The sequence below is a fragment of the Barbus barbus genome (genome assembly GCF_936440315.1).
Source record: "Barbus barbus genome assembly, chromosome: 2".
Classification (NCBI taxonomy): Eukaryota; Metazoa; Chordata; class Actinopteri; order Cypriniformes; family Cyprinidae; genus Barbus; species Barbus barbus.
Window position 1 is genome coordinate 12,450,843 of NC_136730.1, and position 25,395 is coordinate 12,476,237.

Here is a 25,395-nt window from a genome sequence, read left to right on the forward strand (position 1 = left end):
TCGTGACCCAGGGTTTGAAAACCACTGATTTAAAGCATAATCCTAAATTTCTTCATTGTCACTTCTGTTCAATTTAATGCATCCTTACTGAATAAAAGTATTAATTTCTCAAAAGAAAAGAAAAAAAAAGTTCCCCAAACTTCTGAATGGTAGTATGGCATGGCTATTATAGTTAATTAAAATTAAGTCCATAAAACAAAATTTTCATTACTTGAAAATAAACAAATTTAAATGAAATAAAAAAAAAAAAAAAAAAAAAAAAAAAATTTAAACATTTATTTCCAATTAGTTGAAACTGATCTACTAAAATAAACTCAAAAATGTTTTCTATAACTATAGACTTTTTTTTAAAAAAAAAGCTAATAAAAACAATTACTAATACTTGAACTTAAATTATGCTGAAAACTAAAAATATACAAACTATAATAGCATCTCAAGGGCACTAAAATAACACTGTAGTGTAGCTATAAGAGTCTGCATCCTCATGCATTGGATTCTGGTTCACAGATGTTTGGATCTTACCTCGGGAAGGCATCGAAGCAGTAGGTTTTGCGGGTGTCGGGAAAGGCCACACGCAAGCCGGACATGAGGGGAGAGTGGAGGATCACTGCCGCGCACTCGTACCGGGACGCCAGGTCCACCGTCGGCACCGTCCCTATGCTCTGACCGTACAGGATTATGTTTTCCGGAGTCACTCCATACCTTCGGAAGAAAAAGAGAGAGAAGAAATTAAAAACAGCTGCAAATCATTGCATATCACTTCAATACTTCAAGCGTGGTATAAATCTGGAATCCTCTCATCTTGTGTGGATGAAATTACATCACAACCAGCTCGTGATGTTTACTTTGAATTGCGTTTGTCTCTATAGCAACATCACAATCTGTGGCAAAATGTATTTCCATCAAGGTGTATTATTAGATAATCCAATTGGACAAAATGGCATGTTTACATTTACATTTATTCATTTAGCTGACGCTTTTATCCAAAGCGACTTACAATTGCTATATATGTCAGAGGTCGCACGCCTCTGGAGCAACTAGGGGGTTAAGTGTCTTGCTCAGGGACACATTGGTGTCTCACAGTGGATTCGAACCCAGGTCTCTCACACCAAAGGCATGTGTCTTATCCACTGCGCCATCACCACCCCATGTTAGGGCAAGAACAGAAGAGAAACCATTAAAAATAGAGACATGAAATGCAGGTATAAACGTGCAGGCTTCATAAGAGAACTAAGCGAGTCCCTCAGGTAGTGAACACAGGGCTGAAGCTTTATTTGACACTTTAAGATGCGCTCAAAGGAAATGCCAGAGGGGGCGATCAAGAAGCCAAGGCGTGGATGGAGAAACAAAGGGGAAAATGCACTGCTATGCTCTTTAGGTTTTTGTTCTCTGATTTTCCCAGGCAGCTTTGCAGTCGGGTCTGACACCTGGTCAACGACAGAAAGCAAACGCGTTTGAAGTCTGACCTCAGATCAGGCTTTTACCGTAGGTTTGCCCAGGGCCGCGTGAAACGAGGTAGAGAAACAAAGAAGCCGTGAGTTGGAAGTCTCCAATGCACACGCAGCGGTACAAAGTGTACCGTGGAGAGCGCTGGTTACACGAGCCTCTGAACTCAACTAGCTTTGGCAAGATTTTATCAGGTAACGGAACATGAGTTCTCCATCGCAGTCTCCCACACAGACAGATATTACAGGGTCTGTCTGTGACGAGATGTGATGAGAGAGAAAATACATCAGACAGGTAATTCATCTCCACCAAGAACAAATCAACATTGAGAGTCAGCTTAGAGTTGGAAAAATTTGTTTGTGAACCGTATAAACTGGATTTTTTTACATGCAAGGTTTAAATTCTAAAACCTTATTCAAATTTATTCAGTTGTTGTCAGATAAAATTGTCACTTAAGTCCAACTTAAAGGTGGGGTATGCATTTTTTCAAAAAAGCTTTAGAAAACCAGTCGGGGCTGAGTATCAAAAAAAAACTTGTAGCCAATCAGCAGTAAGGAGCGTGTCTACTCATGATGTGGAGGAGAGAGCGCTCATCAGTGCACATGACAGACATTAGCCGAGCCGAGCTACAACAGAAAGATAGAGATAGCGGATAGAAAAAAAAAAAAAAGAAAAAAAAAAAAAGAGGAAAACATCTGCGGAACAAAATGCGGCTTATACCATGTCTACACCGGACGCGACAGTTGTCCTGTCACGGTCTGACTACACTGGATGCGATAAAGCAACCGCTGAAAATCATTTGAAATTTGTGTCAATGTCAGATAGAATGCGACAGCAGTTTACTGTGGGGGATTTGTTGCGCCGCACAGCATCCAGTGTAGACAGCATCACTGATTATAATGACTTCTATAGTATTTTGTCTCGCGTCAGGTGTGGACACGCTGTTACGATAAGGCAAGAAGCAGGACCCGTGTAAATATCGGATCAGCTTTCCAGCACTGGAGAGAACTCAAGGAGCAGGAAGGCCTGCGATCAGACGACGAGGTTGCTTTGTTTCTTCTCGATAGGGGAGTGATATTGGTTTTGCTTTGTTTCACAGAACTAATCGTTGCTGTACGTATATGTGGGGCGTCAAAATAGGGGCGAGACACTTTTGGGGTAGGGGCGTGTTTGTTTTGGTGATTTCAAATGTCAACACTGGTTTCCAGAAATACCCCACCTTTAAAAGGTATAAAGGTAAACAGTAAAAAAATAAATAACTAATAAAAAATTAATACAATGAAAAAGAATAAATTATACATAAATTACTAATACTACTGGATAATAAATTACCATTACTACTATTATTATTATTATTATTAATTTAGCCATCACCATCAATAGTCATGAGGGAATAATTTACATATAATAAAACTTTGCATATAATTTTGTACATAGACTATTATTATTATTATTATTATTGTTGTTGTTGTGCATCAACAATGAATAATACATTTGTTACAGTATTTGTGAATCATTGTTAATAACAATTTATAAAAAATACACCCGTTTATTGTTAGTTCATGTTAGGGACACTAAATATTAAAAGATACAAGCTTTGATTTTGATTTATTAGTACAATCTGAAATTAACATTAACTATGATTACTTAATGCTTTAAAAAAATGTTTCATTGTTAATGTTAACTAAGGTTATAATGTACAATGTTTAACAAAAAATAACTATGTATTATTTAACAATAGTCAAAGTAACAATATATCTGTAAAAATATAATATAAATTATTTTTGTATACAATTAAACAACATACAAAAATATGATTTCATTATGTCTCATGAAAATATGATGCACAAATATGTTTTTGTGGGGGGGTGGGCTGAGATTTGAAGACCTTTGAAATAACTTTTTTTTTTTAAATCAAGTGTACCTTTAACCAATGGTCCACAGCATTGTGAAACTAACCAAATAATCAACTGATGTGAAGTCATTTAAGTAATAGATCAAAAGCATTAAAAGATTCCTGACCAAGTGTCATTTCAGGGTCCACTGGCCAAAAATAATAATAAAAAAAAATTTAAAAGCAGAAAGGACAGGAAAACTTTCCGAAAGGAACTATAAGAACTCTCAATTGAACTCTATGAGTGCAGAAAAAATTTATAAAATGTCAACACACTTTCTACTCCCTAAGAGTAAGTGTCCTACAAAGATCAATGCAAGGGCATGTCATGGAGTCTTCAGAGAAGATAGAAACAACCCTGGATGACAGCAGAGACTGGTGTCCCACAGAGGATCTTCCAGTCATACTCTTCATTTACAAAGTTGTTTGAGGATCAGAGACAATCCCTCAAAGGATCTGCAGGATCTCTTATCTCCCGATAATTCACCGATCCACCAAGATCCAAGAAAAGCACTGCAAAGGAAGTTGCTCACAGGAGGTTACAGAAGACAAAAACAACATACTGTCCATCTCACAACTTGCAGAAGACCACCAAGATATTCAACAACACCGCTGCAGCGATGTGTGAACGGAGAGGACAAAAGTTTAACTTTCTGGTGAAAAGCACATGCTGTTATGTTTAGAGAAAAACACCACATACCACAAAACTCCACAGCAGAATGTCAAGCTGGAAAAACTCAAACAACCATTAGTAATTCAACATACAAATGACCCAAAAAGCAAGGTTATACAACAACTGCATGTCGGAAACAGGAAAAGTCATTTTTCTGAAGGCCCAGACAAAAACAAACACTTGGACAAAGAAGTTAGCTGGATATCAGGATACCTGGATTGGTTTGGAAAGGGAACCAGGCCAAACCAATCAGAGGCTCTTTTCAAGCCTCAATATGATTCCTGTCACTCATGTACCGCAAGGTTATTTTCTGGAAGGACAAAAACCCTTTGATTCAACAAGCAGGGAAATTAATTATTCTTATCTGATATCAAATATCATTTCAGGAAAAATCCAAGCGTTGATGGCGAGATGGCGAGAACAAGAGTGTGATAATACCTCAAGGACCCGCCAAAACAAATCCATTTCCACATACTGAGAAAACATCAGTGATCGATCCGAAATCAAGCTCTGAATGAGGGAAAACTCTCCGAGCCAGGACAAACAGGCTGCGTCTAGCACTAGCATCCCCCTTTTTTCCTACGTGGAAAACTACTGAAAAACACAAGTCGAAAACACACAAGTCGATGCAAATGCTGTTTCCTTAGCCTGAATTAAGGCAATGAGAAATGGCTTGTCCAAACAAGCAGCAGGTCCGATTCCATGGAACAACTGGAACGAAAACACATTTCTGTGTTTATAGCCGAAGCGGCACAAACAGCTACGCTCACGAGCGATTTGCCGTGTTTTCCCGTGCTGAAACAATACGAGAACCTGAGAGAGACTGGGAAAGATGCGTGTTTTTGTGTGCATATGTTAATCTGGGGAAAAATAAGAGGAGTTCTGTGATCCTGCACAGGACGAACGGCGCACACACACAGTAGTCTGTTTCGTGAAACCGTCCTTCCGCCAAAGCAAACATTTACAGATGGATTTTGGGCTGAAATTCTCATGCTGTTGCCAACCTGAAATGTTAACCCCCGAAAATAAGGCTCGCTGTAAATGCCCCGCTGGGCTCTCAATGGAAACAGATGCATGTCTATGCCTTACAAACTCTTAAGTAATCCATATGCATATGAATTATGGATATGCAAATGATGCCTCAAGTAAGCACTGATGCGTGTAATAGAGTAGCAGTGACATTTACTAGCAGGAGGAGTCTCATGTTATCCTATAGAATGCACAAACCTTATTGACGGCTATTCAGAAGTTGCATTGTTGTTCGCAAGTAACTTTTTAGAGGGCCCTTGACGAGAATGGACTGTCAGAAAAAGGGTTTTCCACATTCAGTTTGAACAAGCAAAGTACTCACTGAGTCACATGTGCAAAACTGCAACATTAAACATACTGTAAACAACATCAGCTGTTCTGTATCTTACACCAGACTGAATAGAGTTCAACAGCCGGTTTGGGAAGTAAAAATACCTTCCTTTTCTCTATTGAGGAATATTTTCAACAGTAACTTGTAAACCATTAAAGACAGACCCAGTGTGAGCTACAAGGTTGTTAACCAGTGGTATATGATGTTTAACTTATTTTTAAAATAATAGCTTAACAGCCTATTGGAAAAAAACTACATTATAAATGATTCTGAAATGAAATCGCCACAATTCAGGGAATGGAGACAAGCAAATCATGTATATATATGACATGATTTGCTTGTCTCCATTCCCTGAAATAAAAAAAAAATAAAAATCAACAGTTAATAATTCCAATAATTCCTATTGTTAAAAAAAAAAAAAAAAGTTTACAGCACCTTTAAAAGTTTTAATATTAGAACTTAAAACAATGATGCAACACTTGTTTTGTTTGCAAGAATGAGCTTAAGCATCCAAACAAGGACTTGAGGCATGAGGCAACCAAACTTTATGAACTTCCCTGCAACATTGACCTTGTGACCGGTCACATCCTTCCTCCATCATGAAACAGCAAAAAGAGAGAATTGAGAGTCAATACACAAAGCTGTAGAATGTCCACTTACCAAGAATACAAAAACTTAACAAGTTGTTGTTAATTTGCTGCTGAAATCCTCCTTAACATGTCTTCCCAGCTGTGCAGGATTAGAAGACTTCATGCATCTTCATCCACATGCCATTTTTCTCCGCAATAACTGAATGTCACACGGATGTGGTTCATTGTTCCTGACTGTGGTTGAAAAGGGCATTTTAATTAGCCAGCATTGCTGATAATAACTTGAACTTTATCCATAACTAATTTTCAGGCAATTCATTAGCTGTCCTCACACAGACAAACACTTTTTAGGTCTGGTGCACTGCGAGAAGAATCCAAAGCAGCTCAACACTAGCAAGGTTAAAATTCAGGGGTATTTGTTTTGCCTCTACCAAACAGAGCAGACACAATTTTAAGACTTTATTCACATCATGCATGATACTGGATGAGCTCCAAATCCAAGTGAGCTATGTAGAATTTTAAAACATCACAGGTGTGCAAAGAAGGCAATCCTATAATGCACTGCAACAAGGGCTAAATTGAGAGCGATGACCGTAGACATTCACTTCTAAAAAATACAGGATTAAATATTGAAAGCAACTCAATGTTAATTCCAATTGGAGTCGAGTCTCCAAGTGCGATGAATTTGAGACGCGTTATTTGTATGATAGACGGTCGTCGTCTACTAGAGCGTTCCAAATCAATTGCAGTTAGCATGCATCCTACGTAGGCAGCAGAGCAGCTCAGTTGGTTTTTAGAACAGAACTACTGAATACTAAGTAACAAGTCACACAACCTGACATGAGTTTCATTCTATCCAACACGCCAATCCTGCTTGCAATTACAAATAATCCTCCAAAAACCTCAATCCCACCAAAGACTCTCTGTTCTGAACCGTCAGAGCAAGTTATTCTGTAAACTCAAGAAAGCGAAAGCATCCACATAAAACGTCCAGTGAAAATGCCTGGTTACACAGCGTGGCATGCATGTTTTCACCTGTCAGTATGCCGGAAGAAAGAAATGGCTGTTTTAAGAGGATGTCCTCTGATCTCACGTGCCTCTTTAAAGAGAAACTCCATGTGTAAACGTTACAGAAAGGTTTCATTTACTGCATGGAGACGAGCTCCTAAAGCACTTTAAAATCCTTTTACTGCTTTCCTGTGCAGTCAAGAGTGACCTGCCAACACCAGATTACCTCAGGTTCATGAGATTACTTCTCTCAATGCAGGAGTCAAACACCACACGGATATAATAAAATGCAAATACTCTAACAAATTTGATTTCGTCTTCCTGGTTAAAGCATGTCCTTTTTAAAAAGTGGGATAGTTTATCCAAATATGCAAATGCTGTTATCAATTTACTCTCCTGGATGTTGTTCCAAACCTGTATGAGTTTTTTCTTCTTCTATGGAACGCAGAAGTTATTTTAAGCAATCTGGTTTTTGCCTATAGAATAAAAAAGTCAACAGTGTACAACGATGTTTGAACACAAACATTCTTCAAAATATCTTCTTTTGTACTCCACAGACAGTTTTTATTTTTGGGTGGACCATCTCATTAAGTTTCAAGCCACAAATGCATATGAAATATCTGAAGAAAGACTTCACCACTATGATTCATCACTGAATAGTGCCAATCATCATGCAAACAATGTCAATCAATTCAGATCAAGTGGTACAAACACTAGCTCAATTTTACTTCTTGGAAAAAAAAAAAAATACAATTTGAGGAATACAATGTCTGAGGGGGTGATATGGCTGCTATTATTAATTGGGGATTGACTGGATTGGGAAAAGTGGAAGTTATTTACCAGAATGGTGGTTGAATAGGAGGAGTTGAAAAAGAAAAGTTCTTGGTAATCAGGAAAGCCTAAAAGGAAACAATTTCAGGAGAAGTAACAAGTTACATTTTGATTAAAAATAAATTGAATGGTGCCGAATTAGAACAGAAACGAATGAAGCGAATAGGATCATTTTCAGTAGCCTGCTAGGTGCCTTCAACAAGCTTCCAAGGGGAGGCAGGATGACTTCAAAATATCTAAATTACCCTCTTAGTAACAATTGTTGGTGTCTCACTTTATTTAGACATTCAGTTGACTATAATCATATTTTAATAATTTAATAAGACATTCAAATGATCACAGTTCTCTGATGTCGGTTAATGGTCACACTGACATGCAGGTAAACAAATATTTCTATTTTTATTCTTCAAGTGGATTATTTGGATTGTTTCAAAATATATTTTTTTTATTTTACATTTGAATTATTAGCTTTTTATATCAACTCACGAGCCCACTGTAGCTCTTACATTAACCCTGGTTAGGGAAACCCTGGTGTAATGCAATTTTTAAAGGCAATTTTCTCAGATTCCAGATTTTCAAATAGTTGTATCTCGGCTAAATATTTTCCTATCCTAACAAACCATACATCAATGGAGAGCTCAACGTGCTGCAAATAGAAAAAACGCCTGCAAATTAAAAAAACAACTTCCTCAATTTTACAACGCACATGCTGCAAATGCTCACAACACAACCAAAAAAGAAACACACTGCAAATAGAAAAAACACCTGCAAATTAAGAAAACTACTTTCGTCAATTTGACAACATGCTGCAAACGCTCACAACACAACCAAACAAAGAAATTCTTGGCATTTGCACCACCTGCTGTCAAACTGATGATGTTTTCTTGATTTGCTGGTGCTTTTTCTATTTGCATGCGTTTTCTGAAGTTGCAGCTCGTTGAGCTCTCTCAGCCACTGCATTTTGTGGTCCAGGGTCACATAAGGGGTGAGTCTTTGAATATTCTGCAAGACAAGTTCTGTTGGAAACAATGAGTCATAATTAAAAAACCTGTAGCCGACACCAGAGGCCCAATCAGACCTGAATCGAATCCAAGCTGAAGGTTTTTCTGACCTCAGGTACTCAAAAGTCAGGATCCAAACTACATTATATAAAAAGACACCTGCCTGAGTCTGCAGGTGTAGTTAGCATGCAGCCGATGACAGAAACACACTCACAGAATTGGGAAGGACTACAAGAAAGGAAGGAAGCAAATATAAAAAGGATCACTGAAGAGAGATGAACTGTGGTAAAAACTGTGTAGGCGTGAAAAGCAGAGGAGGATGAGCCAGATTTTATGGCTATGTGCGTCACACAAACCCAGGGCAGTTAAAAATTAGTCCACGCTTCACTGCAGAACACTTGCTTTTCCCTTCCCGTTCTCAACCCACGTCTCTGTATGACTCTGACGTCTGCGTTTTACTAGCAGTTTCTCAGTCATAAGCCTCACTGACAGACTAGTAGAAGAATCAGACAGAGACGCAGCTGCTCGTCTCAGCAGGTGAGCGTTAACAGCTCCAGCGGCTCAACTCCTTGCTGCGTTAGTTAGCCCTGCCGACTCACAACACAATTTTTGACTAGCTTGATAGTCGTCTGGGTGGGCTCTTGAGGTCTCAGCAGATACCAAATAGTTGTTTCTCACGCTGACAAACTCCTAATCTACTGTCCCGCTTGGATCTGGTAATAAAGTTTCCCCTCAGAAAACGCCGGTTGTTATACCGAGAGGTTTTCTGGGGTTCGCATACACTTAAAATACTTACTTTTAAGTGTGTATGCTTTCCAAGACCCATAGAGTGCTGAGGGGATGATTTTTTGTGGGGCATCCCAAAAGTTCACATCACCCTGGTTCCCAGCATAAAAATCCAATAGGATTTTTCTATTGGTTTCTGGATTAAAGCAGTATGAGTTTTAAAGGGTTAGCTCACCCAAAAATGAAAATTCTATTGCTAATTACTCACCCTCATGTCGTTCCAAACCCGTAAGACCTTCAAAAAATATCGTAATTTATGTTCCGAAGATGAACGATCAAATCTGAGAGCTGAGAGTGCAAAGAAAACAATTTATTCAACAATTCTTCTCCCTGAGTTACTATTGGTAAAGCTGCTTTGACAATCTGTATTGTATAAATCGCTATATAAATAAAGGTAACCTTCACAAAAAACAACTACCATTTTCAACAACAACTACCTTTTTCTCGGGTTAACGTAAGACATGGTCATTTTACCAGACAGAGCATTATGGATATTAATTTATGTAGAAACAGGACACTGTATGGTCAAAGGTCATTTAAATATTCAGGTGCAAAGGAATGGAATATGTTGCCGTTAGATATTAAGGTATTAACAAATTGAGGGTTTCAGAATAAGGGTGAAGAGACTGTTTTTAGATAGGATGTCTTAAAACGTATAAGGAATTGTTGATCTGTTTGTTATTTTGTGGGAGTGAGCGGATTTTTTGACAAGGATTTTCTTCTCTCTTTTTAAAGCAAGGACCGCAATGGAAATAAGTTACTGTAACTGTGTTATCCTTGACATGAAGGTTGCAACAGTGAATTACTACTTTGTGTCAAATAAACTCAACTACCATGAATTTTGAAGCCTTAACACAATAGGCTGAAGTAAAAAGCTGAAGTACACCCCAGTGTCATGAATTCAGTGTCACCACCACTACACTTCTGACAACTCTTTAAAATCTTCAAGTTGCAAAGTTTAGAGTTAGTATAATTTGAATTGCTCCAAGAGTTAACAAGGCTGTAAAAGCAGACTAGAAAGCAGATGGGTTTACCCATTAACCATGATGATGTTGAAAATCACGAGTAGTGTATTACTGATGTGTCGTAGAATAAAATGTGAAAATATATCAAGCTTGTGTTCAACCAAAAATCCATAAAAATAAAAAACACTGACTTCAGAATGATAAAAGTTTTTTTTTTCTTTCTTAAATTCAAACTTGTTCCCAGGCTTTAGGGACAAAAAAATTATAATAAAAAAAAAAGTTTGACTTTATTCTGAAGAATACCATATATATTTCCGTGTGTGTGTGTGTCTCTGTGAATTCAATTCAATATTGCCAAAGCTTGAAATATATGTGGAGAAATATAATAATGAAAATATCAAAATAATAGAATAAAAACCATTATAACAATATAAATTTAAACGGTGTAACATAAGAACTTGTGTGAACATTTCATACCACAGTGTTTAACATATAAACACAGACAGGCTGAGGGTCACTGTGGTGGACAGTAGAGAAACACACCGAGGTCAGACATAATACACATCTTACACACATTAAGTACATTCACCTGCTGTCTCTCAGGCTCTGTCTCTGTGTCTCTCTGTGTGTGTATTTTTTTTTTTTGAAGAATTAGAAGAATGTTTTCTGCCCATACAGTCAAAGTAAGCTGGTGCTTTTGGACCCCAGAACATTCAGTGAAGGGGATTAAATGAAAAATGTGCACTTTTCAGTGAACTATCACTTTAACAGTATTAAACAACTCCAAAAACTCCATCATAATTCAGTCCACTTCAAATGTTTGTGTGGTAATCCTGCTCTGACTTCTTTAGAAACCAGAGAGAAACACGTAAGACAACCGTTTAGTCCATCACCTCCATTTCATTTACAATCTGTGGGCATGACAGACCTCTAACAGGCGAGGGTGAGATGTCAGAAAGAAGTCGGCAGGACATCCCCTGCTAAAATTGAGTTGTTTCGAGTCAGCAAGTGGCACGCTGCCTTGAGCTCAAAGTAATTTAATAGAAGCACATTTTCCCTCTTTTCTATCTGGTTGGTGCAAAACAATCTCAGTCCATCACAACACTAAAACTACTCTTGTCAGTATACTGCTGTTTTTATTGGGGGGCTCTAGTGACCGGCTGCTCCTCTCTTATTATTTGGGATTTACTGCTATGCTGTACACAGTTTACCAGTAGGAAGCCCATGTCTTGTGTACAAAGGGAGAAAACCCTTAATCTTAAATGGGAAACTGGGATGTGGAGCCATGGACCAAGTAAGTCTCAGGCTCAAGCTCATATGGTGAATCGTACCTGTGAACGCAGCCTGATTAAAAACGGCTGTCTGTTCTCCTGCAGTCCTCACGGGGATCGCAAACGGATGTCGCTCTGAAATGAGATTAACCAGCAGGGGTGGAAAAACGACCCGCGATGAACGGGAACACACCTACCTACTTTTTATGGACACGTTAGAGGAGCGGCTGTCTGTCGCAAACACTGGGAAAATGCTGATCCAGTGACTGTGCTGATACGGATGCAGGCTCTTCACGGAAACAGCAGACGGGATGGATTGTCGACAGGAAGAGATTTGATTTCACTATATAAACACTTTGAAGTGCCAACCAATTTAAATCATTCACTCCTGGATTTACAAGTTACAAATCGCTCACACATAGGTCTGAAGTCCCAAACCCCAAATAATACACTTAAGACATGAATGATACCACCAATAATGTGGTTTGATGAATTCTAAGTGATCACACTTTTCTACTTGCGAACAATGAAAGGAGGGAGACCGGAATATTGTAGAAAAAGGTAATCTGTCAGTAACCACCCAAAACGCCTTACCAACCACAAATTAACATCCTACTCAATATCCTAGCATTATGGTAGAGAGTTTTGCATGGGCAAAACTCACATTTTCTTCACAGAACATAATCTAATTGCATTAAATGTTTAACTGTTAAGAGAAATTTGTTGATCTGTAGGCTAAAAATGGTTCACAATGACCCCTAAAATGATGTGATTTCAATGTAAAATGTAATTACTGCTACCCCCAATAAATGATAAGCCTTTTCAGATGGAGGTTGGGACCTAAAAAAAAATCATTTTGGACTGCTAAATGGGTCTGAGATATCCCAGAATTCAAGAAAAGTGTGAAGATCTAGCTGTCCAAGAGTGCCCCATTGATCAGCCATGCAGATCATCTTCAGGGCAGAGCTGTCAGAAGAGAGGAAGGTTAAAGAGAGTCAAACTGAGGGACCAGTGCACACAGTACAGTAATTACTGAGGAAGTTCTGCCATTAAAAGCAGGACAAATGCAGGCTAGTGAAAAGGTAAACAGCGTTTAAAGAGGAGAGAAGGAAGTGGGTGAAAGAACAGGTTTTCGATTACATCTCCACCAGTCTAACAGGGAAATTTAGCAATAAGACTTAAGTGAACAGAAACTGCCTAAGGATGATATGCAAACAGAGTGTAACTTAAAAATGAATGCAGTTTTAAAATGAGCGGTAGAAACAGGATCCTTGAAGGTTGAAGATAAATAAATTGAAGATATGAAACGGTTTCGGGCTGCAAGTGTTTTTTTCAGCATGATGCATTCCGAATGGATCGAACGGTTCAATATGAGCATCATAAAATCATTAAGGGGAAAAATTGTTTTGTATGCACATGGCTTCAGGAAAAGCTTGATCGACCACTTGGTGCCCTTAACACAAGGACAGCGTTTAAAAACAATAACGGCAAATCTAGCTATTTTTCTCATCTAGCTAATCTTTTTACTGTGTCTCCATGTTCTTTTCCAGTAAGAATACAATTGTATTCAGACTACATGGGAGTATACAATGTACTCACTATAAACGTGACAGATTAGTGCATCTGCATTTTCCCCTAAAAGCTTTTTTGACTTGTTTCATCCTCCCAAGCTCTGAGGCTACAATAGCAGCAAAGCTGAATAAAATGGGCACGCATGTGGAAGTGCCATAACTCAAAGGCATTTGTCGCATTTCCACTGAAAGCCTCCCAAGTTGCAGCAATTTGTCCCACTGCGAACTAGAGAAATTCTGCAAAGAATACATAAACCACTGCCTAAGGACTACATGAAATGCAAAAATCAATGATGCAAGTTAAAATGGACATTGTGAAAAACAAGACTTTTTTCCAAGTGCTTTTTCTTTAAATATTAGTTTGATGCACCAACAATGCATCAGTTCAATTTTCAGTAGCTCAACACATCCTGAAAAATTATTTTTCAAAAGTTGTAAATAAATTTTGAAGACTATTAGAGTAAAGTTTTCTTTGTAAATAAAAAAAAAGACAAAAAAAAAAGACAAAAAAAAAAAACAAGTTCAGTTCTCAACTTTGTTGTATAAATTGAAAATAAGTTGAGAAAACTCAAAAATCTGCTGAAGCTGATTGCCTTAAACTTTGGAGTTCTCAACTTTTGTTACAAGAAAATGCTATTTCAGTTTCTTCAAAATTTCACATTTAATTCAATGTTACTTGCCATTTCTTTGTGAAATACACAAGCAATTTCTGAGTAAATTGGTTCACACTAAATCCTACACTAATTTTTATAAAGGTTAATCAATCTGAAGAGGTCACTTGTACAAATCTTAAAGGTATAGTATCAAATAAAGCCCGTTTAATTTGAAAGATGACAAAAAGGGTGGAAATTAATCAGGTAAATCTAAATTATGGTTTTGCTACAAGGTAAGAAAATGCTACAAAAGTAAAAAAATTAGGCAACTTTAACCTAGTTTTCTTACCTTTTTATCTCAAGTTTAGCATAAGAATCAACCGTATGGATTTGCAGGTAACAGACCTAGTATCAGAATTTGTCATCCAAAAGTCCAAGGCAGCTCTGTCTGGTTCATTAGGAGCAGTGTAAATAATTCACACTGAGAAGAGGAGAGACTGAGTGCGCTACGGTGAAACCTGCACTGTCAGGCTGAAGTTAATGAACACTTTAAGTTTTAAAATTGTTATGGGGAAAATTTTTTCCTTTTCCGATGACGTTAAGAAAGTTTAATTGACAGACTTTTTCCTTCAGAAAGCCTCGGAAGTTAATTTATTACTTGCATAAACCCCCAAAACCCTGCACACACCTGGACGGACGCAAGCAGGTGCACAGAATACAGACAATGTTATTGCCTGAAGAGGGTCGTAAGACTGAAACACTGCTGACTGAATGAATATAAGACATTTCACAAGATACGGCAACGTGTGGGACTTATATCATTTCTAGACCATAAAAAAAACTGCAACAGATTAATGTTGAGAAGCACATAGTTATAGAGACTGCTCACTACGCTAAAGCTGGAGAAAATGCTCCCAACAACAGACCTTGGCCTTCAAATGTTTTGTTGAAAAGGACAAAAAAGATTTTCCTTCAGACTGTCCACGTAATTCTGCCTATAACCTTATATGAAATGCATTACGTTCCATAAACAGAAAAGGACTTACATCACAATGGACCAAGTATGGGCCAGAAACCCCAAGAGAAAGCGCAGAGGAGGTAAATAATGCATTAAAAAGTCAAATCCTTTGTGCATTCTTACTTGAGCAAACACCTCGGATAAAACCGGCAAATGTTTGGATGGAGCAAATGGCCTCAAAAAGGTGTCAGGTGCTGATATGGTAATATTTAAAACAGATTAGCATTAAAATGTACTGTGAGCTATGTTCTCAATTTAATGAGTTTTAATTTATTCAAATGAGTTTGAAGGATTCCGCCTTTGCATTGAATACAAATAGAAGAGTTAAACTTCAGAGAATTCTCAGCTTCACATTATTAAACTTTAAACTCATATCCATAATGGAAAGTGTCAATTGTTCATAGGTAATGAGCATAACTACTGCCTAAGCTGCAGATCCCAAACCTGAAATATTAAACTACTTCATGTAACTCGCACTGCAACGTTTTTTTCTATAGACATTAATGACTTGTTTTTGGTGCGCTATTTCTCCAAGCGATTGGAATAATGACATTTCCAATTGCATTTCTCCAAAACATGATGTTTGACGTTCCATATGATAGCATTGGAGAACTTAAAACAATTTTCAAGAAGGCCATGTTTATGCATTCATATTTTACTGGCTTCCTAATGCAGCAGCACGCAAGGTCCTCGGACTGTTGTTTCTGGCATTCAGCTAATAATACAACTAATTTCACAATCCAATGAATTTTAGATTACTTGGTCAACTCTGAAATGCAGTTCAGTATGATTATGATCTTTGCATCCCCAAATAAACACGACATTAACGTTCAGCAAACGTTTGCACATCCTGTGGAACCTACAGAGAATGTCGTCACTTACTACTGTTGTGCTAGCAAACGTACGAGAGGCTCAGGGTTAATTTACTCGGCCATATGAGTACTTCAACACTCGGTACGTCACCAGATCAATTTCAGGGTAGAGCTGTCAGCACAGTGGAAGGTTAAATTGAGTCAAACTGAAGGGCTACTGCACACAGTACAGTAATTAGACGGGAAGTTCTGCAAGTGGCGCCATTAAAGAGAGTAAACACAGGAGGAAATGGCATTTTAGGATAAAAATATAATACAAGCACGTACATGCAAACATTTCAAGCTATGCAAGAACTTTAGCCCGCTTTTGCACCCAAAATTTTGCATTCACAGAGTCACCGAGAAATGGCAGATTCTCAATTAAAGTTAAACTGATTCATATTGGGACTCATGTTCAAGCGGTTGCTTAGGGTTTGGATGAAAACTCTAAAGGAGCAGCATTTAGTACCCTTGGAAAATCATTAATATATGAATAATTAATATTTTCAATTAGTTTTTATTTTCAAATGTACCGTTTTCATTTTGCTTGTTTTTTAAGTTTGCCATTTTGTGGTCTCATCTTTATTAGGTTTTTATGTCTATGAAGTTTACATATTTCTATATAGCTATTTTTTTGTTTCAGTTTTAGTTATTTTAGTACTTCAAGTAACACTAAGTGAAAATGAGATGTTACCTTGACAACTAACTAAAATACAAAGCTGAGTTAATTTTACTTCAGTTTATTTCAAGTGACTTTATGGTTTTCAGTTTTAGTTAACTAGAATAACTCCATAAAAGAAAAACTGCAAAGAGTTTCAACAGCATTTACAGAAGAAATAGGAACCTATTGACCAAGACTCAAACTCTATAAATAATTGATTATTGCTACGAAGCAGTATTTGAGCTTCCTTATGAAAGTTTGATTGACAAACTAGCACCAGTAACCCACAGGACAGCCATTAAAACTGAAGGAAAAACAGCTACAGTTCATCAGAACATAAGTAGCTTCTGGTGTGATGAAACTATTTTTGAAGTAATACTAGTGAAATTAATAGACTGCTCTGCACGTCACACAAACAGCCATTCTCACGCAAAGCGCACAAGAGACTGGACTCACAATTGATTTCAATAGAAAATGGAGTTAGGATAAATACAAGCAGCACAAAAATATTGAAGCAAAACAGGCCATTTTCAACTAAGCATTGCATAAATAATACTTAAGATTGTTTCTTGGTGCACACCAACTTAGATTCATTTTTTCCACTGAGCATAACATATTGGCTTCAACATGAAAATATACTGAACAAAATTATAAACGCAAGACTTTTGTTTTTGCCCCCATTTTTCATGAGCTGAACTCAAAGATCTAAGACTTTTTCTGTGTACACAATAGGGGTGGGCGATATGGGAAAAATATCATATCACGATTTTTTATAGAAATATCACGATTCTTATCACGATTCTTTGTTAGTTTTACTATTTTGGTTTTACAAGTTGTCTGAGCATTACAGCCAAACTAGAAAGACAAAGATGCATGGCAGATATTTAGGCCAAAGTGGGCGAAGATAAAAAATCTTTGTCATAATTTTATTTTTCTTATTAAAAAATAAGAACAAAGATACACATTACAAATACACATAATATACAAATAAAACAAACAGTGCTTTATTTCCAGGTACAATAGGTGTATTTAGCAGAGCATTCAATGAAATTGAATGAACAAATATAAAAATAAAACACTAGACAGACTGATTCCTAAAGCAACTGTATTAAAGTTTTTCAGTCAAGAATAGTGAGTGATTTTTCTCTTTTGCGTTTTTTTTTTTTTTTAACGTTAAATGAATAGTTCCCCCACAAATTAATATTCTGTCATCTGTCTGTCAATTCTGTCATAATGTTGTATTTTTATATCATCATTTACTCAAAAGTTGTTTTAAACCGGAATGAGTTTCTTTCTTGTGCTGAACATTTATAAATGATATTTTGAAGAAGGTGGAAAACCAAACAGTTGCTGGTCCTCAGTGACTTCCATAGGATTTTTCTTTTCTACTATCAAAGTCAATGTGGACCAGCAACTGTTTGGTTTTCCACTGAGTAAATAATGACAGAAATTAAATTTTAGGGTGAACTATCCCTTTAATGACAGTCGACAGCACGTTTAGTGTCCTGTCCCTTTAAGAGCTGCACGCATCTAATATACAGTACAGGCACGCATCCGTTTCTCTCTTAACTATTTACTTTCATTTTAGAGATAACCAACTCAGTCTGTATGTAAACCTTGTGTGTTTTGACAGTATTAGCGCAAAATATAACTTAGTTGAGTAATCAGGCGCTGTTAGACAGGCGTTTTAGTGCGCGTGCTTCAGGTGTATGCGCTCAGAACAAGTGCACGTCAGACCAGCGCGCGAATTAAACATTTAACCAGCAAGGCTTGTATGCAAATAATGTACTTTTGCGATCGCGAATAAGTGCAGTGTCCTGTCTGAGTAACTCTACTGCTGTATGTCGTGTTGTACAGTATATAGAGACGGCGGCGCCAGAACTGTATTTGACAATGTGCGCGGTAGCGCGATACTACGATATTTCTTAAAAAGCAGATCGTGGAGACATTTTTATCGTCCACGATCAAAAATCGTCATATCGCACACCCCTAGTACACAAAAGGCCTATTTCTCTCAAATATTGTTCAGAAATCTGTGTTAGTGAGCACTTCTCCTTTGCCAAGATAACCCATCCACCTCACAGGTGTGGCATATCAAGATGCTGATTATACAGCATGATTATTGCACAGGTGTGCCTTAGGCTGAACACAATAAAAGGCTACTCTAAAATGTGCCGTTTTACTGTATTGTTACTGTATTGGGGGGGGGGGGGGCAAAAACCAGTCAGTATCTGGTGTGACCACTATTTTCCTCACGCAGTGCAACACATCTTCACATGGAGCTGATCAGGTTGTCGACTCCTCTTCAATAGCTGTGCAAAGTTGCTGGATATTGGCAGGAACTGGAACACACTGTCGTATACGCTGATCCAGAGCATCCCGATGGGTGACATGTCCGGTGAGTATGCTGGAGTATGCAAGAACTGGGATGTTTTCAGCTTCCAGGAATTGTGTACAGATCCTTGCAACATGGGGCCGTGCATTATCATGCTGCAACATGAGGTGATGGTCGTGGATGAATGGCACAACAATGGGCCTCAGGATCTCGTCACGGTATCTCGGTGCATTCAAAATGCCATCAATAAAATGCACCTGTGTTCGTTGTCCATAACATACGCCTGCCCATACCATAACACCACCGCCACCATGGGCCACTCGATCCACAACGTTGACATCAGCAAACCGCTCACCCAAACGACGCCATACACGCTGTCTGCCATCTGCCCTGTACAGTGAAAACCGGGATTCATCCGCGAAGAGAACATCTCTCCAAAGTGCCAGACGCCATCGAATGTGAGCATTTGCCCACTCAAGTCGGTTACGATGACGAACTGCAGTCTGATCGAGACCCAATGAGGACGACGAGCATACAGCTGAGCTTCCCTGAGACGGTTTTTGACAGTTTGTGCAGAAATTCTTTGGTTATGCAAACCGATTGTTGCAGCAGCTGTCCAGGTGGCTGGTCTCAGACGATCTTGGAGGTGAAGATGCTGGATGTGGAGGTCCTGGGCTGGTGTGGTTGCACGTGGTCCGGTTGTGAGGCTGGTTGGATGTACTGCCAAATTCTCTGAAACGCCTTTGGAGATGGCTTATGGTAGAAAAATTAACATTCAATTCACGGGCAACAGCTCTGGTGTACATTCCTGCAGTCAGCATGCCAATTGCATGCTCCCTCAAAACTTGCGACATCTGTGGCATTGTGCTGTGTGATAAACATTTTAGAGTGGCCTTTTATTGTGGCCAGCCTAAGGCACACCTGTGCAATAATCATGCTGTCTAATCAGCATCTTGATATGCCACACCTGTGAGGTGGATGGATTATCTCGGCAAAGGAGAAGTGCTCACTAACACAGATTTAGACAGATTTGTGAATAATATGTGAGAGGGTTGGATAGAAAGATCTTTGATCTTTGAGTTCAACCTCATCTTAGATCTTTGAGTTCAACTCATGAAAAATCAGGGCAAAAACAAGTGTTGCGTTTATAATAATGTTCAGTGTAAATACAATGCTTCAGTAAAATTGCCAAAACAAGCATTCATCCGTTCTTTAAAATCCTGCCTGCAGAGCAACCAAACAAACCATTTATATTTTGCATTCAACCAGCCTCCATTGCTCATTAGACAACATAACCACTGCCAGATGTGCGAACAAATGATCATGTTCCTACTTCAAAAATAATTACAGACATTTACACTCTCCAGTGTAAGCATCTCCCTATATATAATAATTAAAGACAAGGCACTTTATGGAATTGTCTTCAATCTGCCAGAAACACAACTTTCTAATAAGTTTGTTAAAGGATCTTAACAGGTTATAAATCATTAGTCTCTAAAGGCATTTTGTCTTAAATTGCCTCTGGAAGGCAACAAGCTATTCTGTTTGGTCAGGAGAAAGTCCAATGGTTAAAATACCATCCATGGACCAAAACATGAGGTCAGTTGTTGTTCAAACTGATTAACTGATCAGTTTAGCCAAAGGTTCAATCAAAGGTTTTCTTGGTTCAATGTAGTGAGATAATATTAAATTCTTGTCATAGAACTCCACAGATTTTCTCCCAAACCCGACACAGAAAATACAAAAAAAGTCAGAGGCTATCATCAAACTCTGGGCCTATTGCACCTTGTCCACCAATATGGAGCCAGACTGTCATCATCCAACCAACAAATATTTCATATATATATATATATATATATCTCACATTGTGCAATACCCAGATGCTTCATTTTCAGACCAAATAAGCTGATTGACCAAACTGATTAACCAAATCGGTTATCTTCCCACTTTCCCCAAATTCTACTGATTAGCTTCAAAAAGTAATAGATTTTTTTTTTCTATGTGAATATTAAGTAAATGTTTTGTAAAATGCACACCCACTTTAATAAGGTTGTTTACAACTAATTTGTTATCATTAAATTGATTCACATTGGCATTTTATCAGCCACCCTGCTTTAGATAGCGATATCAGCACCTGCCAAAGAAAAACACAAATCAGTCAAACGCTAACTTTGAAACAAAACAAGTCATTAAAACTTTTAAACCTGACAGAGTCAGTGATGTGACGTGGTTATGCAACTTATTTGGTTGTCTCACCAATCAGTACAAGTTAGAAAAAAAAAGTGGGCTGGTACAAAGAGGCTTCAAAAGTATTTAAACCAGCAGGATCCTAAATAATAAAACAGAACCAATAACAGAGATCGACCAGTACCAATAATAATGTCAAGTTGGAGCATCCAAAATCTGATATGCAGAATATAGTTATTTGTTTATTATTTTTTTGGCATACTACTATTTAAAATGTGTATATTTTACAGGTAGCCTAATAACAACAATGCATAATCTGTTTAGATGCAATGATAATTGATAGCCCCGCTTTTGCTTGTAAATATCAGTTTGTAACTTTCAGTCAAACTAATTACCAGATTATCTCTTGAAAAGAAAACCTAATATGCGACCCCGGACCACAACACCAATCATAAGCAGCACGGGTATGTGGGTCAATTTTTTTGGTTTCTTTTATGACAAAAATCATTAGGATATTAAGTAAAGATCATGTTCCATGAAGATATTTTGCAAATTTCCTAACATAAATATCAAAAGTTCATTTTAGGTTAGTAATATGCATTGCTACGAGCTTCATTTGGACGATTTTCTCAATATTTAGATTTCTTTGCACACTCAGATTCCAGATTTTCAAATAGTTCCATCTCGACCAGATATATTGTCCTATCCTAACAAACCGGTTTATTAGATGTATAAATCTCCCTTTTAAAAAAATGACCCTTATGACTGGTTTTGTGGTCCAGGGTCACATATAAATTAAATTTGATGCATGCATCCATGCATTTATAAGGAAAACAGTAGTGCTGCCGTACATGTGCATGGAAACACCACACAATCACAGAACAATTGGGACTGGCGCTCAAACACAGAAGCACCTGCTCAGAAACACTCACTTGTTCCTCAGCACCTGCCAGGCCGCTTCGATATCAGCGTATAGGTTCTTCTCGGACGGTTTCCCGGTACTGACCCCGTAACCCGAGTAATCATAGGAGAACACGTTGCAGTTGATCCTGGAGCCGAGGCCGATGTAGAAGCTGCACATCTGGCCCAGATCCACGGCGTTCCCGTGGGAGAACAGCAGCGTGTAGCGGCTAGCGGGCGCGCATCGGACGAACATGCAGCCGAGCCGGTTCCCGCGGCTAGTGCGGGTCACCAGCACCTCGACGGCGTCCAGCTCGCGTTGCGAGTATTGCCAGTCGGCGCGCTCGGTGAGATGCAGGCTTGTCGCGCCGCTCGCGTCTGTGTGGATGGAGTAGGTGGGCTCTGGCGGCAGGAACGCCAGCTTAGCCGCGATGCGACTCGGACACGGCGGGCAGCAGAAGAGCCAGCACAACTCGCCGAGGGAGAAGCTGTTCATCCTCGGACCTTGCTCGGGCATGAAGAGCGGCAGATACCGGATGAGAGTCGGGGGAGATGCGAATAGCGAGAAAATACGCGAACGGTGTCTAGGATGCTAACGTCGTGCTAAGCGGATTCGGTTTGGTGGTGGTTTGACGGAGCGGTCGCTAGCACTTGGCTTTTGACATTTTCACAAATATATACGTTACAATCCGCCACTCATCCGTCTCGATCATGGGTTGAAAACGACTAATCGATCATTTACGCTACACAATCAGCGTCAAGCTAGCCGCTCGCATACAATGTAAGCTGCCATTGCTCCAACTAAGAATGCCCAAATATGGGATTTTTCCGGTCGTGGCGGATATCCGGCTCCTGCTGCTGGATGAGCTGCAGGATAGAATAAAGGAATGGGTAGCTGCGTCCCAGTGTGCATACTATCCACAATATCTGCCCTAAATAGTATTGAAACTGACTAACATCACATCGAATTTAGGATGGATAGTATGCACATTGGGACGCAGGCGCATGGAAGTAACAGGAACCCATGCAGGAAAAAGTAGGAGGGTATGTAAAGGAAATAATAAAATAATTGCATGGTTGAGAATGGGATCACATTGGATTAAATAAATCATTACATCTGATAGGGAAACATCCAACTGGTTCACAAAAAGAGAAACATTAAAGAAGGAAACAAAGTTCTATAGAAATTAACATTAAAGATATACTTAATGGTCATAATGATGAAAGTTTAATTAACTACCTGAGAAGAACTGGCTTAACTAACAGATTTTAAGAATTTATTATTATTATCTGAGGTAGTTGACTCCAACCGCCATTGAAAAAAAAAAAAGAAGTAGAGATGCAGGATGGTGCTTCTTGTAAAGTCATCAAAGTAAAAAATATGTTTCTTCAGAATATTAAACAAATAAAACATTTTCAGTTGCCTCTTTGTTTATTCCTGCACTGCACACACTGGATATTCACTCAATCATCTTCATTAGGTGCTTGCTTAAATGTTTTAACAGTATTCATGTGTGCTGGGAACTCATTTCAGGCATTTAAGCAGAAGCCTTTGCTTAGATCAAGGGTTTTAAGAAACATATAGGGGTTGGATAAAATAATGTGAAATAGGCAATATTTATTGATTTATTAAGGTGTTTTGCCACCATTCTGCTTTAAGCGTCCAACTTCTAAATGAATAGATTCATACAGCATTTGAATAGGCTCCAGCTGAATGCTGCTTTAGAGATGTTTGAGGAGGGAATCGGATTCTCTCCTGAACTTCCTACAGTGGTATGATAATGATGTTGAAGTTCATATGCTCCAACTGTCCAGATTTTATGGTCATGACACCATCTTTTTCACATTGGTATCTGTGCTAAATTTTTTAATTCACTGTTGACTTTGGTTTTCATGGAAACAAAGTCTTCAAGGTGAATGAATACTGAGGTTTGCTGTCCCTTTGCTGCAGAAATTCGGTGTTGTCTTGACCCAGTTCTGCTTAGTGTTCAATGGTTTCTGTCAATCACTTTCAGTTTTCAGTGTTGCTTGCAATGAAGGTTTGCCATGCTTTCTGTATACAGTCATAATCATAAAGACTGTTTGTTCTTAAAACACCAAAGAATTAGACTGTTAAGGTTAGAGACACTCCTGCTAAACGTGCCCAGGCTCCTGATTTGCTCTTTTTTGGAAGTATGACAAGTCATTCACCGAGCGCTGCTTCTAAACTGAACACAACTTATACTACATTGATACAACCTAAAGAATATAGACAATGAAAACTCCCAGCCTTTTCTTTTTTGTCCCCATTTTTATTTTGCCAAACCCCTAAATTAATTGTGATGATACAGTTGACATTTGTCAACATTTTAGCCTTTCTGTTAAAATCTTACTTCATCGTTTACTTGGTAACACTTTAGATTAGACAACACGTGACCCTGGAGCACAAAAGCAGTCTTAAGTCCCTGGGGTATATTTGTAGCAATAGCCAAAAATACATTGTATGGGTCAAAATTATTGATTTTTCTTTTATGCCCAAAATCATTAGGATATTAAGTAAAGATCATGTTCCATGAAGATATTTGGTGAATTTCCTACTGTAAATATATCAAAACTTAATTTTTGATAAGTAATATGCATTGATAAGAACTTAATTTGGACAAATTTAAAGGTGATTTTCTCAGTATTTAGATTTTTGTGCACCCTCAGATTCCAGATATTTAAATAGTTGAATCTCAGCCAAATATTGCCCGATCATAACAAACCATACATCAATGAAAAGCTCATTTATTCAGCTTTCAGATGATGCATAAATCTCAATTTCGAAAAATTCACACTTATGACTGGTTTTGTGGTCCAGGGTCACATATTGTGCTTATTAACATGCATATTACTAGTTGGCTGTACTTATAAAGCACATATTAATGCCTTATTTTGCATGACCATATTCTAAATCCCTTAACCCTACCTAATAGGGTTATGACATCTACCTTGTGTACTATCAATAGGAAGTAATTACAAGTTCATTGAGGGAAAACTTCTAACATGTGTTACCATACTACATGCCATTGTGGTTATCGAAATTATAATGTTCTCACACATTTGAAACATACATTTTGTTGAGTTTACATAAGAATGAAAGAAATGGGACACCAAACCGAGAGGTTTCAGCATTTATCTTTGTTGTGAGTGTTTCAAATTCATTGTGATATTTCTAAACTTGCAGTTTTTCTTTAATCAGATTTCAGTGGGAAAATTCAGTCATAATGTGACAGAAATTTATAACTACGACACTTTGAAGTCATTTTAGGCTCATAAACATCAGAATATTAATCTTGGGAATGTCCTGAATGGAATGGGGAAAAGAAAGAGAGGCAGCCTGGCTTAACATTCCTCATATTCTCACCTAATCAGTAAAAAGCATATGGAGTCCAGGGTGGAATGGATTTATCATTTACCCTAGAGGATGAAGCAC

At 38.1% G+C, this 25,395-nt stretch overlaps 1 protein-coding gene across 1 annotated transcript in view; it reads right to left on the bottom strand.

The window, feature by feature from the left end:
- The window catches only part of LOC306844129 (alpha/beta hydrolase domain-containing protein 17C-like), a 36,071-nt gene extending 13,317 nt beyond the window's left edge, over positions 1 to 22,754 (bottom strand). Inside the window, exons 1-2 of the mRNA XM_079376058.1 lie at positions 21,974 to 22,754; positions 523 to 702 (exon numbers count right to left, since the gene is read on the bottom strand). Of these exons, the coding sequence (XP_079232184.1) occupies positions 523 to 702; positions 21,974 to 22,458 (665 nt within the window). The 5' untranslated portion in view covers positions 22,459 to 22,754. The remainder of the gene's footprint in view (positions 1 to 522; positions 703 to 21,973) is intronic.
- Positions 22,755 to 25,395: the final 2,641 nt, after the last annotated feature.